Raw genomic sequence first — 19445 nt, forward strand, 5'->3', positions numbered from 1 at the left:
AATGGTAATAGGAACTATATTTTCATTGCAGTTCATTGGCTGTGACACATACGGCATCTGTGTGCGGGTCTTCTGTGACTTCGGAGAAGAGTTTGAAGTGTCCGATCACACTGGGGAAGAACCCAGGGAGATTTTCATCCAAAGCATCACTCTGGTAAACGTGACGTTACGTTTTGGTTTGAGTTTTGTGAAGTGAATTTCCGTGCCTTCCAGTGTTCTTTTGTACAACCTGCCTTCATGCTTCACAGGCGAACCCTGGCGTCGTAACCTGCCTGGACAACCAACCTCACGGACTTCAGACAGGCCAGAGTGTTGTCTTCAGAGAGGTCCACGGCATGGTGGAGCTCAATGGCACTGCAAGACCCGTTACAGGTATCACTACATGGAAAGAAGTAACCTGTGTGAAGCTGGCCCCACTTACCAGTGCAAATATTGAAATAACACTGCTATTTGTTTGTGCTGTAAACATTTTTTTGTTTGTGTCCTTACGGTTTTTAAGTTATTTTTAGGCCATTTCCAAAAACACAGATACTTAATAAACATGTACTTATCTCTGCGTTTAGGCCTCTTGTCCTCACGCAAGATTCATAACGTTCCAAGGGCTCTGTGTGAGTGCAGGCTGGTTTAAAGACAATGGTCATGTCATTGTACGTCTAGTACAGGGTCCCCAAACTATAGCCCGCGGGACGAATACGACCCGCCAGCGTCCAAAATCCGGCCCGCGGGAAGTCTCAAGTTTTTTTAATTTGACCGACCGCTTTTATGTTAGCTACCTCTCTTTATGTCCATTTTCTGCTGGATCTACTCTATTTTATGCTGCCCTTTTTTTGCTGCAGCTGTTACATATACTGTAATACTGTATATCAGGGGTGTCCAACTCATTTTAGCTCAGGGGCCGCATGGAGGGAGATATGTGCACATGCGGGCCTTACTATTAAAATCATGGCATTGAAACTAAAAAATCAAGACAACTTCAGATCGTTTTCTTTCTTACTTTGGCCAAAAATAGATGAAACACATTCTGAAAATATTACAATAAAAGTATAGAAAAAAATACCCCAAAATATCAAGTTAAAAAAAAAAGTGTCCTTTCTAATCTATTTTCTACCGCTTGTTACCCTCGGGGTCTCCTAGCTGCTCATGCAAATCATATTGTCTAAAAGAGTGTGCACTTTTTTAGTCAATTAGTGCGTAAGGTATATATATATATAAACACACACACACACAGCCCGGCCCCCGGCCAATTTTTTTTAACCCAATGCGGCCCCCAACTCCAAAAGTTTCGGGACCCCTGGTTTAGTATATCAAAATAACCATTATAATAACAGAGGTGTAATGCCACCAAGTCAGCTGTGGCTACTTTTCCAGGCTTCTGATTGGAGAAAATGTGCATGACCGCAAGTGTATGCGGTTGTGTGTAGATAAACAGTTTTGAAACCACACTCGTGTGGATGGAGATCGTTTTAACCTTGGATATGCGTTTTTTGAAACTCTCCGCTTACACCTTGTCAAAACCTCCCCAAACTTGTCCCACTTGCTTGTTCTACGGTTTTCTGCAAACATTTTTTGTTGAACTATTATAGTTTTTATGTTGTCATCGTTTTATTATGCATAACTAGCGTCTACGGCAGGGGTACCCAAACTACGGCCCGCGGGCCACATCCGGCCCGCCAGCGTCCAAAATCCGTCCCGCGGGAAGTCCCAAGTTAAAAAAAAAAGTTAAAAATTTTTTTTTTTAAATCTGCCTTTTCTAATCCATTTTCTACTGTTTGTTACTCTCGGTGTATCCTAGACACTTTTTTTCAAATTATATTGTCTAAAAATGCATTTTCCTATCAATAACGTGACATTATCACGCTCGGAATAAATATATATATATATATATATATATATATATATATATATATATATATATATATATATATATATATATATATATATATATATACATATATATATACATACATACATATATATATATACACAGCCCGGCCCCCGGCCAAATTTTTTTTAACCCAATGCGGCCCCCGAATCAAAGAGTTTGGGGACCCCAAGTCTACGGAGAGAGTGCGGACAACTAAACGAGAGGCGCCATTTTTACTACCTAGGACAGACCTCTGGGCAAATTAAGGCCCGGGGGCCGCATGCGGCCCATTAAACTCTTCAATCTGGCCCGCCGGACAATCCCAAATAATTTTTTTATATCTTTAAGATCGAATCTGTAGCTGCCATTATGATGTAAGTCTTGAACTATACAAAGTATTTCAATGGTTGGAATCTGCGCTTTTGCATGATATACTAGTTACTATGGTAATGTAATTAGTTACTATGGTAATGTAATTCGTTACTATGGTAATCTAAGTCACAGCAGCTCAGACGAGGCACCAAGCAGTGTGGGTGGGGTATGTTTCCACAGAGTGTCAGCCTGAATTGCGGGTGCCAGGGACAGACGCGGAAGTCGATTTTTACAATAAAGTTCTAAAACTTAGTTATGTATCAGATATATCAGATTGTAGGTGGGGTTTTTTTTGCCGTTAGCCTTCATATTTCGCTGTGTTTGTTGCATTTTTGTTGCGTTTTGCTTGATTGTAAAATATGTCCATCGAGAGGTTGGTGTGACGTTCATATGTTGTCAATATTCAGTGTTTTATCCTTCATAGTTAATATTGTAAATCCCACATTCTTTATTTTCAGTAAAAAAAAGTAAAAATCCAATCTGTTTTTTAAGGTGGTCTGTCATAATGTTTATAGCATTCAATGAGACATTATTGTGAGGTTTTGTATTAGTGTTCCTAAAAATAGATATCCTGGCCCCTAGACACATTTTTTTCTCTACATTTGGCCCCCGAGTCAAGATAATTGCCCAGTTCTGACCTAGGACGTGCGCAGCTGTGCAAGGAAGCATGCAATTGAGTCGTTCTGACGTTGTTTTCCTGACAAAATAGACCCAAAATAATGAGTCTAAATCTAGTTCTAAATAGAACATTACATAAAAACTGTAAAATGGTAACATAAAAACTAATAGTTTAAGACAAAAATATTGCAGCACAAACGAATAGGACAAGCCTGGGGAGATTTTAGCCAAAGTGGGGGGCTGGATGATGTAGCTCGTCAGAAAAATGTATTTTAGAATACCTTAAAAAAAGAAACGTAATGCCACAAACAACATTTTTTACAGCACAAACGAATGGCAGTGTTATTTTAATATTTGCAACAAAAAGGGGGGCCAACTACACGTTGGTAAAAAAAAAGTAGATTCCAATTTTTTATGGAAGCAATATTCCTGCTGTTAGGTGATAATCACGTGAATCCTTTACAATATGTGTGTTGTTAGTCCTTTCCCCGCACAGTTTTACCATCGGAGACACATCCCAACTACAAGCATATGCACATGGCGGTTTCTTTGTCCTCCTGAAAACCCCAAAGATGTTCAACTTTGTAAGTTAACACGTCAGAAGCTGTGTAGCAAATATTCATGATGGGTTTGTACACGGCTTGAACGTATGCAAAATGTTCAGGAAACGATGGCGAAACAGTTGTTGGATCCTCAGGTCTTGACTCCAGACTTCAGTAAACCAGAGGTAAGGATCGTGGGGTTGAATGCCCAAGAATTAATTCAATCGAAACCGTTCAAGTATCAAAAGAGTTCTGCTCGACCGGGAATCGTGAGCTACCCCCAAAAAATATTGTTTAAATATCCCAGATTACCCAGAATTCCTGGTTTTATGGGACATTTTCCCCATTAAAAAATGAATCGGACGTCTTTCGAAACCAAACTACTATTTTCCAAGTTCAAAAGATTTCCTGGAATTACCAGAATTTCAGATTTCCAAAGCCCTATTTTCACCTCTTCCTGGAAAGTTTTCACAGTCCACATTTTTCAACCAATTCCAACCATTCCACCTTCAAAACATCTCTTAGTTGGGACATAAAATGTTCCTATGTTTTTTTTCCATACAAATTCCCGGTTTTCCCGAAATTCCAGGATCTCCGAAATACCCATTCTCAATTACAACTGTTACTACATCAACATTTTTCAACCGAGTCGAAAAATTCCAACACCAACCCATTCATATCATCTAGGACAGTGTTTTTCAACCACTGTGCCGCGGCCGTGAGACACAGTCTGGTATGCCGTGGGAGATGATCTAATTTCACCTATTTGGGTTAAAAATATTTTTTGCAAACCAGTAATTATAGTCTGCAAATTATGTGTTGTTGTTGAGTGTCGGTGCTGCCTAGAGCTTGGCGGAGTAACCGTGTAATACTCTTCCATATCAGTAGGTGGCAGCCGGTAGCTAATTGCTTTGTAGATGTCGGACACAGCGGGAAGCAGCGTGCAGGTAAAAAGGTGTCTTATGCTTAAACCAAAAATAAACAAAAGGTGAGTGCCCCTAAGAAAAGGCATTGAAGCTTAGGGAAAGCTATGCAGAACGAAACTAAAACTGAACTGGTTACAAAGTAAACAAAAACAGAATGCTGGACGACAGCAAAGACTTACAGCGTGTGGAGCAGACGGCGTCCACAAAGTACATCCGTACACGATATGACAATCAACACCAAAATAGGAGCACAAGACAAGAAGTAAAACACTACACACAGGAAAACACCAAAAAACTCAAAATAAGTCACGGCGGAATGTGACAGATGGTGACAGTAGACCTACTTTGAGACAAGAGCTATAGTGATACATGGTTGGTTATGGTTTGAATTCATATCCAACAATTGTGACAATGACTTGTTCTACGGTCAACTGAGTTTCGTTTTTTTAACGATTTCTGCTGGTGGTGTGCCTCCGGATTTTTTCAACGCAAAAAATATGCCTTGGCTCAAAAAAGGTTGAAAAACACTGATCTAGGACAATTGTGCTATTAGCAATATTTTCCAAAATTCCTGTTTTTGCCAGAATTCCCATTTTCTAAGAAATTCCCATTCAAATGAATGGACATATTCATAGTTCTACAATGCAATAAAATCTCCAAATTTTGTGCCATTTTTACCCGATTTCCACCTTTCAACCATCCACACACTACTCTTCCCATATACCGAATTCAAAACATTCCCTTTCCCAAAGTTCTCGGTTTTCCTGTAATTTCCAGGAACTTTCTCCGCATTGACAATAAATGGGAAATATAAAATCTACTGCATAGCCCACATTTTTCATCCGATTTGAACTGTTCCACCATCCAAACACTCCACTCACCCTGGACATTCAAGCATTTCAGGTCCACTCCAGCGTATCTGCGGTTCGGCGGCTTGCGCACATAAGGCATTGACACGCAATTCCTAAAGGAATTGCAACATCTAGTTATTACTTTCCCTTTTACCCATCAGGCCCCACTGCAGATCCATGCAGCCATGTTGGCTCTGGACACCTTCCAGGAGCAGCACAATAGACTTCCCAACACTGGGTAAACAAACCATTGTCCAAACTTTGCTATTTTTCCAAGTGTCAAAAGTTGTCCTGTTGGTTCATGAGGGTTTTTACTTGGATGGCACCAGCTGCTTACAGGATGCCGACCTTCTACTGAAGCTAACAGAGGAAGTGAATGCAACACTCAGGAACAAGGTAAGTCATTTTTTTCATTTTTGTTTGATGCTTTATTTCTGGAGTGACTTTGCTCCCTTAAGGCTCCCATGGATGCCGAGTTGGTGCAGTGGCTGTCCAGGACGGCCAGAGGGACCCTTCCTCCATTAGCGGCAGCTGTTGGAGGGCTCGCCAGCCAGGAGGTTCTTAAGGCTATTACAGGAAAGTTTGCACCGCTACAGCAATGGGTAGGTCTCGCCTCTGAGCTTTGTTTTCTATCTTGTCTGCTCTTTAAATGTTTTGTTTGTCTTGGTGTAGTTTTATCTGGATGCCATCGAGGTAGTGAAGCCTCTTCGGACCCTGCCTGCTGATGAGTTTCTTCCTCGTGGAGACCGCTACGATGGACTGCGAGCTTGTATCGGGGAATCACTTTGCGAAAAGCTGCATAAACTCAGGGTTTTTATGGTAGGTAAAGTCCAGCTCATACAGACTTTTTAGAAAGTCCACCATGTAGAGGTTCATGCAGGATACATTCGTAATTTCCTCCTTTTGCAGGTTGGCTGCGGTGCCATAGGCTGTGAAATGCTGAAAAACTTTGCCCTGCTCGGAGTGGGATTGACCAAGAGTTTAGGAGAGGTGCACGCTTCCTTTTTATTGACTTTCACCACATTTTTGAGTCCTGCAATGATGGAAATGTAACATGGACTCTTGTCTCAGGTGTGCATCACAGATCCAGACCTCATAGAAAAGTCTAACCTGAATAGACAGTTCCTCTTCAGACCACAACATATACAGGTGAGACGATTCACTTGAGTTCCGTAAGTTTTTTCTCAATTCTCTATCACAATTTCAGGGTATAAAGTACACCTAAAAATAAGCAGCACCAACCTAGTTTTTGGACAAAATTTTATTTTCTGCATATATTGGCCTGCGCAATGTGTAAGCTGTAAGTGTACACATTGAAACACAAAATATTTACTTAGGTTGTGTTTGTGTGTCTGTGTATCATTTGTTCATTTATTTTTCAAAATAAATATTCGGACACAATAGCAATTTTACTGTCAGAATGCCATACAGGAACGAAACAACTATTTTTTCTTGAAAGCATGTCATTTATTTGCTCAAAACCAGGTAACAGTAATATCTAAAGTCCCGCTGGGGTGTTTTTTAAAGGGAAATTTACCATAGAGCAAAGCAGTCGGAGTCCTCACAACTCATCTTTGCACGGACGCATACATTGACCTGATCACTGGAACCATTCACGGTAAAAGTAGAAAGGCATGTCGGGTAGGGATGTATATTGTACGGCACAATATCGATATTCCTTATCAATAACGATATTCATTGGTACTATATGTAGTTGGTGTAAATAAAGATGTGAAAAAAATAATGATTTATTACCTAATTATTATTTATTACTGTATTACTATAAATTATTCTTTATTAATCATTCTTTATTATTATTATTATTAAAAACGCAGACTTTTACAAACACTGGCCAAAGTGTAGCGATCCAAAACTCTCCGCTTAGCGTATGCGTGTACACGGCACAAACGGAGACTTGTGATGATGTCACGGTTGTGCGCTGTCATTTCCAAGCTCAACAACACCGCCTTGCTGGCTTTAAACACACTATAAGGGACACATTGTATGTTTGAACGTAAACATGCTGCTTTTTTCACTCAACATTAATAAAAAAAGACACATCAAAATGGGCTTTGCGACACTCCCGCTGCTGACGACAGTCAGCTGTTTTGGATATGATCGCTGTGGAACCTCCATCTGATGGGACAACTTTGACAAGCAAGACTTTTTGCTCTGTGTTATAAGAAAGGTGCAACACTATCTTATGTTTTTAGTCCTTGTTTAACGACAAATCATGAAGTTAACTTACGTGTCTTGCTTCCATTTTTGTAGATCGCGTAAAAAACGACCAAGCAACTTTAAAAAAACACAATGTAGCGTCCTCCTTGTAGTGTGTACTGATGTCAAAGACAATATACACTTCATTACACATGTACCATATCACTATATCCATGATTAAATGCTTTATAATTCCCTTAAACATGCAAAATGGTTTCCTTGGCTCGTTAGTGCGTGCTGATTTTAGAAATAATGTACACTTCACTGCACATGTAATACACCCCTATGTTGCTGAACACATTATAATTCTATGAGTGTTGGGTTTCAGCAGCACAGGCATGCATGCGCTCTTTAATAATGTTCCCAGGGTTCTGTGTACGTGCAGGCTGGTTTTAAAGATAATGTACATGTCATTGTACATCTAAAGTCGATCAAAATAAACATAATAGGAGGTGTAATGCCACCAAGTCAGATATTGCTGCTTTTTTCAGGCTTCTGATTGGACAAAATATGCATGACAGCAGCTGTGTGTGTTTGTGTGTAGACATAGACGGTTTTGAAACTACACTTGTGTGGCTGGAGATTGTTTCAACCCCAAATATGTGTTTTTGAAACTTTCCGTGTTCGTGTGGACATGGCCTTAGAAATGGTAACGTAGGAGGATTTTGGCATTCATGTGCATGTACGAGCCAGTCTACGCCACAACAAGAGGATAGAGAAAAAGAAGGAACTTGTTGACTACAACTGAATAAAAACGGCGGACTCGGGTGAACCTCTACCATATCTGGAGATGTGCGCTGACCAAGGCAAAATACATCAATTAAGTCTCAAAGTTTGGAAGAAGACAAGATTAGAGATGTCCGATAATGGCTTTTTTGCCGATATACGATATTCCGATATTGTCCAACTCTTAATTACAGATCCCGATATCAACCAATACCGATATATACAGTCGTGGAGTTAACACATTATTATGCCTAATTTTGTTGCGATGCCCCGCTGGATGCATTAAACAATGTAACAAGGTTTTCCAAAATAAATCAACTCAAGTTATGGAAAAAAATGCCAACATGGCACTGCCATATTTATTATTGAAGTCACAAAGTGCATTATTTTTTTTAACATGCCTCAAAACAGCAGCTTGGAATTTGGGACATGCTCTCCCTGAGAGAGCATGAGGGGTTGAGGTGGGCGGGGTTGAGATGGGGGTAGAGGGTAGCGGGGGGTGTATATTGCAGCGTCCCGAAAGAGTTAGTGCTGGGTATTTGTTCTGTTGTGTTTATGTTGTGTTACGGGGCGGATGTTCTCCCGAAATGTGTTTGTCATTCTTGTTTGGTGTGGGTTCACAGTGTGGCGCATATTTGTAACAGTGTTAAAGTTGTTCATACGGGCACCCTCAGTGTGACCTGTATGGCTGTTGACCAAGTATGCATTGCGTTCACTTGTGTGTGTGAAAAGCCGTAGATATTATGTGCCTTTAAGGTTTATTGGCGCTCTGTACTTCGCCCTACGTCCGTGTACCACTCCGTACAGCGGCGTTTTAAAAAGTCATACATTTTACTTTTTGAAACCGATACCGATAATTTCCGATATTACATTGTAAAGCATTTATCGGCCGATAATATCGGCAGTCCCATATTATCGGACATCTCTAGACAAGATAGTTTTATAAATATCTCCGCCATTCCTCCATGGTTTGATTTCAAATTTTCGGGGCTTGTAGGAATTGCAAATACACAAAACACGTACCAACAGGTAAAAAAAGTTACTTTGGTAATAAGGCCCCTGTAATTATTTTGGGATTATTTCAATAATTACAATACGAACGGATTTGTTGTCCTTCCTTTAGAAACCAAAGAGTACAACAGCAGCAGAAGCCACCCTGAAAATCAACCCGGAACTGCAGGTGGACGCTCATCTCAACAAGGTGTGTCCGGCTACGGAGGACATTTACAGTGACTCTTTCTACTCCCGGCTCAACCTGGTTGTCACCGCGCTGGACAATGTGGAGGCCCGTAGATACGTGGACAGGTGGGTTGGTTTGAAATGTTACATTTGTTTTGTAGAAAATTAAGCAAGCTTATTTGAACCTTTTTTTTCATTATTATCTCCAGCCGCTGTCTTTCCAACCAGAGAGCTCTCCTTGACTCCGGGACCATGGGCACCAAAGGACACACAGAGATAATTGTGCCAAATTTGACAGAGTCCTACAATAGCCACGTGAGCACATTTGAAGGCGCACGCTGCCTTGTCTCGACTCAGCCCTCAATTCTTTTAAAACTTTCTCTACCAGCGGGACCCGCCAGAGGAGGAGATCCCATTCTGCACCCTAAAGTCCTTCCCATCGGTCATAGAACACACCATCCAGTGGGCCAGGGACAAGGTAGGATCGCACAAAGTCGATCCAAATTCCTGCTCCAACTTAAGACTTGCTAACGTCCTCATTTTGTGTAGTTTGAGAACGCCTTTGTCCAGAAGCCCTCCATGTACAACTCCTTCTGGCAGACCCACACATCGGCTGAATTGGTGCTACAGGTACAAATATAGTCGCGCTTTTTAGACTAAAACCTGACGTTTTTTAATGATCCCTGTTTTTTGTGTGTCTGTGCAGAAGATGCAAGCGGGGGACAGTTTGGAGGGGTCATTCCAAGTCATTAAACTGCTGAACAGGCGGCCCCACCATTGGCAACAGTGCATTGCCTTGGCTCGGCTCAAATTTGAAAAGTATTTCAAGAGAAAGGTAATATGATTTGTCCTGACATAAACTGTCTGCATTAGGTACAGCTGATTTTCAGACTCACCCTAAAATAAATTCTATAAGGAGCTACTTTTTTCCTAGGCATTAAATACTGCGGCTTGTATAACGGAGCAGCGAAATTATGGATTTTTCTTTGCTGACAGCCATAATGCAAATCGTTATTTAAAAAAAAACATGCAAAGACACTAAATAGGTGTGTTATTGTTTGTGTTATGGCGCCATCTTTTGGCCGAGTTTGCTCACTGCAGGTGCTGCATTGCCCTTCTGTTTAGGCTGAGCTTGCAACCGGAAGTACAAGTGCCATTATGTCTTTTAACAACTCTTACTAAACCGTCCCATGTGTGATGTCTGTAGGAGTGTTGTCATGCATATTTTTACGTGTTATTGTAATGTAATAAAACCAGCGTCGTTAGCATTAGCTAATATGCTAACATGTTTACAAGTCTCTGTGCTAGTATTATTACCTTACAATGGCATTATTTTGTATTGATTCAGTTCACAAATTCACCAACATGTCACCGTGAAGTAATTGAGTCTGTTTAGCTGATTGGAGAGCTAGTTTGCGCAGCTTAGGGGTGTGGGAAAAAATCGTTTCGAATTCAAATCGCGATTCTCACGTTGTACGATTCAGTATCGATTCTCATTTTTCAAAAATCTATTTTTATTTTTATTTAATGTATTTTTTTATTTTTTTTTTTTATTTTTATTAATCAATCCAACAAAATAATACAAAGCAATACCATAACAATGCAATCCAATTCCAAAACCAAACCCGACCCAGCAACACTCAGAACTGCAATAAACAGAGCAATTGAGAGGAGACACAAACACGACACAGAACAAACCAAAAGTAGTGAAACAAAAATGAATATTATCAACAACAGTATCAATATTAGTAACAATTTCTACATAGCAATGATTAAAAATCCCTCATTGACATTATCATTAGAAATTTATAATAAAAAAAAAAGAACAATAGTGTCACAGTGGCTTACACTTGCATCCCATCTCATAAGCTTGACAACACACTGTGTCCAATATTTTCACAAAGATAAAAGAAGTCATATTTTTGGTTCATTTAATAGTTTAAAAAAATGTACATTATTGCAATCAGTTGATAAAACATTGTCCTTTACAATTATAAAAGCTTTTTATAAAAATCTACTACTCTGCTTGCATGTCAGCAGACTAGGGTAGATCCTGCTGAAATCCTATGTATTAAATGAATAGAGAATTGTTTTGAATCGGAAAAATATCGTTTTTGAATCGAGAATCGCGTTGAATCGGAAAAAAATCGATTTATAATCGAATTGTGACCCCAAGAATCGATATTGAATCGAATCGTGGGACATCCAAAGATTCGCAGCCCTAGCGCAGCTAGTGGGTCCATGACAACAACTTCTGTTTTGTTTGATCAGCCGTTTTACTGCCGTGTTAAAGACACATTTTGGAAACCATTAAGGTCAGAATATTTCTGTGTAAATAACTAATTTCACAACGTATATATCCGTGGCTTATAGTCCGGTGCAGCTAATATATGTAAAAATATTATTTTCTTCAAAAATTTGGTGGGTGCAGCTTATATATCGTTGCGCTCTATAGTCCGGAAAATACGGTACTCCTTGTCATATGTTCCAAGATGGGTACTGTACTACCGGTTACTGATTCACGTAAAATCAAACCGTACCATATTTCGATACCTTTTAATGCACGTAACCTCATGTCGCAGCTCAAGCACTTGGCGGGTAAACAGTATATTCGTAGCATACTGCATCTAGGTAATGTTGCCATTTTCCATGCCAAAAAAGAAAGCATGCCTGATAGAAAGCGCTCAAAAGTAAGGCTCCACTTTTCAAAATGTGCTAGCTCAATGTTAATTTACATTTTGAATTTTCCATATACATGCTACTGGTTAGCATTAGCAGTTTTACATGCCGGTTTCAATGGGTATCATTTACATTTTAACCAACACTAGTACCAAATCGTACCTGGAAAAACAATGCCTGTGCCTAAATAGGTACTTAAAAAAGTGCATTTTCGTTAAAAAAAAAAAAAAATACACACTTTTATTTCTTAAGGAATTTTGTGACATTCAAGTTGAACAGATTAGTAATGGAAATAGTTATGAACTATTTAAATTAAGTGATAACTTAGTAGTACATTAACAAAAAGTAACAAAATCCACAACAAATTACAATTTTTGCAGCAATACAGAACAAAGAGAATGTGCAAAAAGCGACTTTTGTAATATTGATGCTCATATTGCCGTGGGTTCGTGAATGCAACCTTGTTTGCTGCAACTGTCATTGCATAATGGTGGAAGTGCTGTGTCGCTATGAGGGCCGCTGTTGACTCGTTAGGGCAATAATAAGTTTAAAAAGAGCGTCAGACTCGGGACGTTACATTACTTACAAGACGTTACTTGCATAATATCACCGCAAAGCACATACTAATACAAACACTTTGTAGGACTTAATGGCAAAGACTACTTCCTGACTACAGTAACACAGCTGGGACAAAGTGAAATAAATGCATACTTGCAAATGAGACTCGGAAGTCGTTAGAAAACAAGATGCAACAACTGCATAGTTGTTAACAATAATAATTATCAATTATATTAACATTTTTTTGAACATGAACACACAAAAATACAGAAAATTGGTATCGACACTGATTTCCCAGGTACCAGCAAGTGACACTTTTATCGGTTCAAGTTCGCAAGCTACCCATGCCTTGTCCCAATACTTTTGTTCATATTGTGTGTTAGGAACGTGTCTCATCAACCAAAAGTCAGCGTTATTATTAACATCTTTTAAAAGGTGCAATTTTGATACAGCTCTCACTGGACTGTGCAGCTGTACCTAATGATCTGACCAATGAGCCTTCAAGTTTACTGTATTGTATTGCAATGCATTGTTTATGTGCTATGCACTATTAACCTCTTAAATTACTCTTTTTTTATAGGCTTTGCAGCTTCTGCGCTCTTTCCCTCTGGACACCAGGCTAAAAGATGGAAGTACGTGTTCTCCTGAATACATACAGAAACACTTTCCATTGCCAACATTCATGTTCTCTCCATGTGTTAGGTTTGTTTTGGCAGTCCCCCAAAAGGCCACCAGCCCCCATTGAATTTGACCTAAAAGACCCGATGTAAGTAAATTACTGGTGACGTTACAACTTGAGACCAACCGATCATTTGGCATTTTGACGTGTATCGGTGTCTGTCTTTTCTATCGGTATCTGCCTTTTTTAAATTATTTTTTTACAACAATGACATAACTTTGTCAGCAGCTACAACATATTCTCATATAATACCCGTATTAGAAAAATAGATGCATTGTTTAGTATATAGTAGTAACCACTGCTTAAGCACCAGCCCTTTGCTCTGCATTAGAAAAGGTCCCCCTTTTTAAAAATTCATTTAAAAATGAAAATTACTCTCATTGTCAATAGTTCTCCCCAAATATCTTTTTTTTGTACAAGCAAAAATAACTTCTTATAAGCAAAAAATTCGGGAACAAGTCAAAATTGTCTTGGTAAGATTTTCTGAAATAAGACATTTTATTTAAGCTTTAAAAACTTAAAAGTGATCTTAAAATTACCAATTTAAAAACGTGTTTTTAGCTATACTTCAAGGAACTTTAGTTGCCATACCCATACACATTTGCACATGTTCGGTACGAGATTTGGACTCAGGTCCAAGCAATTATTAAGAAAAACAGTAATAAATATGCAATAAAGGAAAACAGTAATAACAATAAATAGACAATAATGTAAGGCAAATAAAGGGAAGGACCGAGATTAGCTGGCTAATAAGTTTGTTTCGATATTTTTACTAGAAAGTAGAAACATATACTTGAGATTATGAGTTTCCTAGTTAGCTCATTAAAGGAGCGCAAGAGTTTCATGTTCCGTGATTCAGTCAAATAACGCGACAGAGATGGATGGACATGATGGACAAAGATATCTCTGCCAAAAATCCAAACTTTGTGTAAATATCTTAACAAACAGGATATTATTGTACAAGTAAAGAAGAGCAGGCAGCAGCTCACACATTCTCATACTTTCTGTAACATCCAGGAAGAAATGTCAGCTAGCTTGAAAAATGTCTCAACTATCATCTATGTGACGGAGCCCAGAATGGTTTTTATTTAAATATTTGCAATGTTTAAACCTTAAAACTGTTATGAAATGGAGTAGATGGTGAGTTATTGGGATGTACAAAAAATCGCATATTTTTACCAATTTTCCCATGAGATTTTGAAATGCAAATGTTGATGCTCCTCTTAGACGCACGTAATTAAGGTGTTTAATGTCTTTTGCTGTTAAATCAAAACATTAGCGCCGCAAAAAACATTGTCACTACTGGTCCCACATTTCCTAAAAAATAATGTTAAAAAACAACTTAAAGCCTTGTCCAGCTGTTTACTGACGTATATTATTCACGTTTAATAACTTTTACTGCAGATTAGGGTTGTCCCAAAACGTATCAAAATGTATATTGATACTTTTCCAAATAAAGGGAACTACTTTATTTTAATAGAAAATCGTACACTACATTAAACACTCACAATCAAAGAACAATTTGACACGGTTAAAATAGAAATGAAAAGGCATTGAAATGGCATCGACCCTGAAGGGAACGTCTTAGACTTAGACATTAGGCTGAGACAAACTTTAATGATCCACAAGGGAAATTGTTCAACATAGTAGCTCAGTTACAATGATGGAAAGTGTAAGGATGGAAAGGACAATGCAGGTATAAATAGACTAATATAGCGATAAAAAAATCTAACATATATACGAATATATACATAATATGTGTACAGAATAATATATATACAGATATATTATGTCTTCCCTGTGCTCCTCGACTACAGTCTGCACCAGACCGAACACCAGGACTGGTGTAACAACTATATTATTACCTGTCACTTTTTGTAACTCCTTGTGAAGATCTGAATGCTTGTTATTTAAATGTTTACCTAGGTTTGAAGCAAAGGTGGTAATACTAATCGCCACATTTGGCAAGGCGTGTTTTAAAGCAGCTGTTGTGAGAGTAGCGTATGTGTGTGCGCGCTCCTTTTAAAAATGGCAGTATGTGGGGTGAGTGACATGAGTAAGTGAGTGGGAAAGTGAGGAGAGGTAGCGCTAGCATGTGCAGGAGTGTTAGTAGCATGGTGGATGTCCGGTTGTGCCCTGTGGAAATAATAAATTAAGTGACCAAGTTAGATAGAAAGATAGATAGTACTTTATTGATTCCTTCAGGAGAGTCCCCTCAGGAAAATTAAAATTCCAGCAGCATTGTTCAGAATTGAGAACGAATTTAAAAAGTAAATAATGGGAGTATAAATGGAAATAAAATAGAAAATATAACAATAAGAATAAAAATAAAAAGCGACAATAAGAATAAAAACATAACAGTAAAAATAAGAATATAACAACAGAAACTAAGCAGTAGTGACCATGTTATGAAAATGTATTGCACTTTTAAGAATTTTTTTTATTGTTTTGCATCCCCTGTCATCCTAGTACCCCCTCCCCCCAAAGAGGAGTTGTACAGTCTGATGGCGTGTGGGACAAAGGAGTTTTTTAGTCTTAAGTTGTAAAAACTTCGGTCCTGGAGGGAACGTCTCCCCTGCGCTCCTCGACCACGGTCTGGCAGCCGACAAGCAGGAAAAGTGTAAAATAGTACTTGCAACGCGGTGCCTCCCTGTTTAAAACATCCCCTTTATTGTTAGTTTTAAAGCCCAAATACCTCCATATTACGCTTCATGCACCCTCTTTATTAACCAGTAGAATTGTAGTTTTTTGCCATTCTTCCTCTCCAAGATGTTATTGCTTGTATGCACTTTGACACACTAAACATCATGCGCCTCGGCGCTGTAGAACGGTACCGATTTCAAATGATTAGCACCATGATACTTTATTTGTACCGGTATACCGTACAACCCTACTGTGGATGAATATCACCTCCAAATATCGGTTATCGGTCTCTTTGACTACTAATAATCAATCCAATCCAATCCACTTTATTTGTATAGCACATTTAAACAACAAAAATGTTTCCAAAGTGTTGCACAACAATATTAAAAACAATATTCAAATATCCTTAGCGCCACCAATGACTGAATAAAAACAATAAATAAATACATATAAAACCAATATAAAACAATATAAAAATAAATATGATTAAAAACTATTTTAAAGGGGGAAACCAATTAAAACAATAAATAAAAATCTAAATTTAAAAACACAGAGGACCACACAACTCACGTAGTGTTAAAAGCCAGAGAATAAAAGTGGGTCTTAAGACGAGACTTAAAACACTGCACTGTGGGAGCAGTTCGAACATGTTAATAATCGGTATCGGCTCTGAAAAAAACATATCGGTCGATATCTAGTTGCAACTTTTACGCACTTCACATCTCGGCTGATCCAACTGTACTTTTTCCCTTCAGGCACTTCAGCTTTATCGTAAGCACCGCCCGACTCTTTGCTGGCATTTACAACATTCCTTACTCGGATAGGGTAGGTCACGCACGCACGTGAGAGAGAGAGAAAACGGGCCGCATCACTACTGTGTTACTCCTCTTCCAGGATCTTTGTGAGGAGGCTGTGGGGAGAATTCTCTCCGTTGTTAAGATCCCAGAGTACCTGCCCTTGGTCAAAGTAGGTCATTATCACCATTGTTGATGAACCGTTTGAACGCTCCCTGATTCATTTGCCGTGATTGTCCCCCTCACAGTCCATAGAGACCGACGAGGCTGCTAAGAAGCCTGATCAGTTGAAGATGCCTCTAAGTAGTGAGGAGGAGAGGGAGGCCATCAGGCAGCTGCAGCAGTCCATTACTGGCGATGGCGCCAAGCCAGGTACAGGAAGGAAGGTCTTAAACCAGAGTGAATGAGTGCTCAACAGGTAGGGCTGTGAATCTTTAGGCATTACACGATTCCATTCTTGGGGGTAATGATTCGATTCAGAATCCTTTCTCGATTCAAAATCAGTACCGTATTTTTCGGACTATAAGTCGCAGTTTTTTTCATAGTTTGTCCGGGGGTGCGACTTATACTCAGGAGCGACTTATGTGTGAAACTATTAATACATTGCCGTAAAATATCAAATAATATTATTTAGCTCATTCACGTAAGAGACTAGACGTATAAGATTTCATGGGTTTTAGTGATTAGGAGTGACAGATTGTTTGGTAAACGTATAGCATGTTCTATACGTTATAGTTATTTGAATGACTCTTATTATAATATGTTACGTTAACATACCAGGCACGTTCTCAGTTGGTTATTTATGCCTCATATAACGTACACTTATTCAGCCTGTTGTTCACTATTATTTATTTATTTTAAATTGCCTTTCAAATGTCTATTCTTGGTGTTGGGTTTTAACAAATAAATTTCCCCAAAAAATGCGACTTATACTCAAGTGCGACTTATATGTTTTTTTCCTTCTTTATTATGCCTTTTCGGTCGGTGTGACTTATACTCCGAAAAATACGGTAACTCTACATGTGTTCATTCATAGTTTTGATGCTTTCAGTGACAATCTACAATGTAAATAGTCATGAAAATAAAGAAAACTCATTGAATGAGAAGGTGTGTCCAAACTTTTGGCCTGTATTGTACACATATGTGTGTGTGCGTATATATATATATATATATATATATATATATATATATATATATATATATATATATATATACACTACCGTTCAAAAGTTTGGGGTCACATTGAAATGTCCTTATTTTTGAAGGAAAAGCACTGTACTTTTCAATGAAGATAACTTTAAACTAGTCTTAACTTTAAAGAAATACACTCTATACATTGCTAATGTGGTAAATGACTATTCTAGCTGCAAATGTCTGGTTTTTGGTGCAATATCTACATAGGTGTATAGAGGCCCATTTCCAGCAACTATCACTCCAGTGTTCTAATGGTACAATGTGTTTGCTCATTGGCTCAGAAGGCTAATTGATGATTAGAAAACCCTTGTGCAATCATGTTCACACATCTGAAAACAGTTAAGCTCGTTACAGAAGCTACAAAACTGACTTTCCTTTGAGCAGATTGAGTTTCTGGAGCATCACATTTGTGGGGTCAATTAAACGCTAAAAATGGCCAGAAAAAGAGAACTTTCATCTGAAACTCGACAGTCTATTCTTGTTCTTAGAAATGAAGGCTATTCCACAAAATTGTTTGGGTGACCCCAAACTTTTGAACGGTAGTATGTATATATATATATATATATATATATATATATATATACCCACACACACACTTATGTATCAAAATACATTTTGGTATCGGGACAACACTAGTCCGTCCGCAATTACGTCAATGTGGAAATCAAATATGCCCTACGTATTTTATTGAGCATACTAGCGCTGTGTCAAAAAGTAGTAACCATGGTGACATCCCAAACTTCTACTAGACATGCTCTCTTTTTTCGCTCATTCGCTCCTCATCTGTTTCACCGTCACAAGCTCCGGAATTTGCGTGCACGTTTCGCGGCCCAAAAATAGTTTTTTCTCGATTATATTTTAATAATCGTGAGAAGCCATAATCGAAATAAAAATTCAATGAATAATCCAGCCCTAGGACATGGGCATTAGATTGTTTAAAAACGACTCCATTTGCTGGCACCTGCCAAACCCTGCTAAGGAGTCAGAGTGTCTGTGTCCTGCTGCCACGTCTAGAAATGTTACGGATGACGACGCTGGAGTTCGAGAAGGACGACGACAGCAACGGCCACGTGGACTTCGTCACGTCGGCGTCCGCCCTCAGGGCCAACATGTACTCCATCGAGCCCGCCGACCGCTTCAAGACCAAACGCATCGCCGGCAAGATCATCCCCGCCATCGCCACGGCAACAGCTGGTGTGGCAGGACTGGTAAGGAGAGGCTCGACGATCTTTCTGTCTTAATTTTGTTGACTAAAAATGTTTGCATTCGTTATCGTCAAGTGTTGATTTTGTCAGCAGTTTTTAGTTGAGTTTTTGTCAAAAATGTATTTCAGTTTGAGTCATGTTGTAGTCGTCTAAAGCAGTGGTCCCCAACCTTTTTTTCACCACGGACCGGGTCAATGTAGGCATTATTTTCAGGGACCGGCATTCCACCTGTGCCAGATAAATACAGCAAGAATAAGTGCATGAAAAATACAAGTCAATATAACGCTGAATTAGTGGGAGCCCTGGGAGTGTTTCTTTGCAATGAAATGCAGATGGAAATCAGCCTTTGACTACAATCTGTCACTTTTCTATCTGATATGTTCATTATTGTGCATAGC

The 19445-nt window shown here is 38.9% G+C and overlaps 1 protein-coding gene across 4 annotated transcripts in view; it reads left to right on the forward strand.

Annotated features, from left to right (window-relative positions):
* The window catches only part of uba6 (ubiquitin like modifier activating enzyme 6), a 113211-nt gene that overhangs the window by 80036 nt on the left and 13730 nt on the right, over positions 1 to 19445 (forward strand). For all 4 annotated transcript variants that reach the window (XM_062027213.1, XM_062027215.1, XM_062027214.1 and 1 more), the window contains exons 8-28: positions 32 to 154; positions 249 to 372; positions 3335 to 3438; positions 3519 to 3581; positions 5335 to 5411; positions 5503 to 5569; positions 5632 to 5775; positions 5846 to 5992; positions 6083 to 6163; positions 6245 to 6322; positions 9240 to 9421; positions 9505 to 9610; positions 9684 to 9773; positions 9845 to 9925; positions 10002 to 10130; positions 13113 to 13164; positions 13235 to 13298; positions 16610 to 16679; positions 16749 to 16820; positions 16897 to 17020; positions 18857 to 19050. In XM_062027213.1, the coding sequence (XP_061883197.1) occupies positions 32 to 154; positions 249 to 372; positions 3335 to 3438; positions 3519 to 3581; positions 5335 to 5411; positions 5503 to 5569; positions 5632 to 5775; positions 5846 to 5992; positions 6083 to 6163; positions 6245 to 6322; positions 9240 to 9421; positions 9505 to 9610; positions 9684 to 9773; positions 9845 to 9925; positions 10002 to 10130; positions 13113 to 13164; positions 13235 to 13298; positions 16610 to 16679; positions 16749 to 16820; positions 16897 to 17020; positions 18857 to 19050 (2172 nt within the window). The remainder of the gene's footprint in view (positions 1 to 31; positions 155 to 248; positions 373 to 3334; positions 3439 to 3518; positions 3582 to 5334; positions 5412 to 5502; positions 5570 to 5631; positions 5776 to 5845; positions 5993 to 6082; positions 6164 to 6244; positions 6323 to 9239; positions 9422 to 9504; positions 9611 to 9683; positions 9774 to 9844; positions 9926 to 10001; positions 10131 to 13112; positions 13165 to 13234; positions 13299 to 16609; positions 16680 to 16748; positions 16821 to 16896; positions 17021 to 18856; positions 19051 to 19445) is intronic.

This window comes from Entelurus aequoreus, linkage group LG18, assembly GCF_033978785.1.
Source record: "Entelurus aequoreus isolate RoL-2023_Sb linkage group LG18, RoL_Eaeq_v1.1, whole genome shotgun sequence".
Taxonomy (NCBI): Eukaryota; Metazoa; Chordata; class Actinopteri; order Syngnathiformes; family Syngnathidae; genus Entelurus; species Entelurus aequoreus.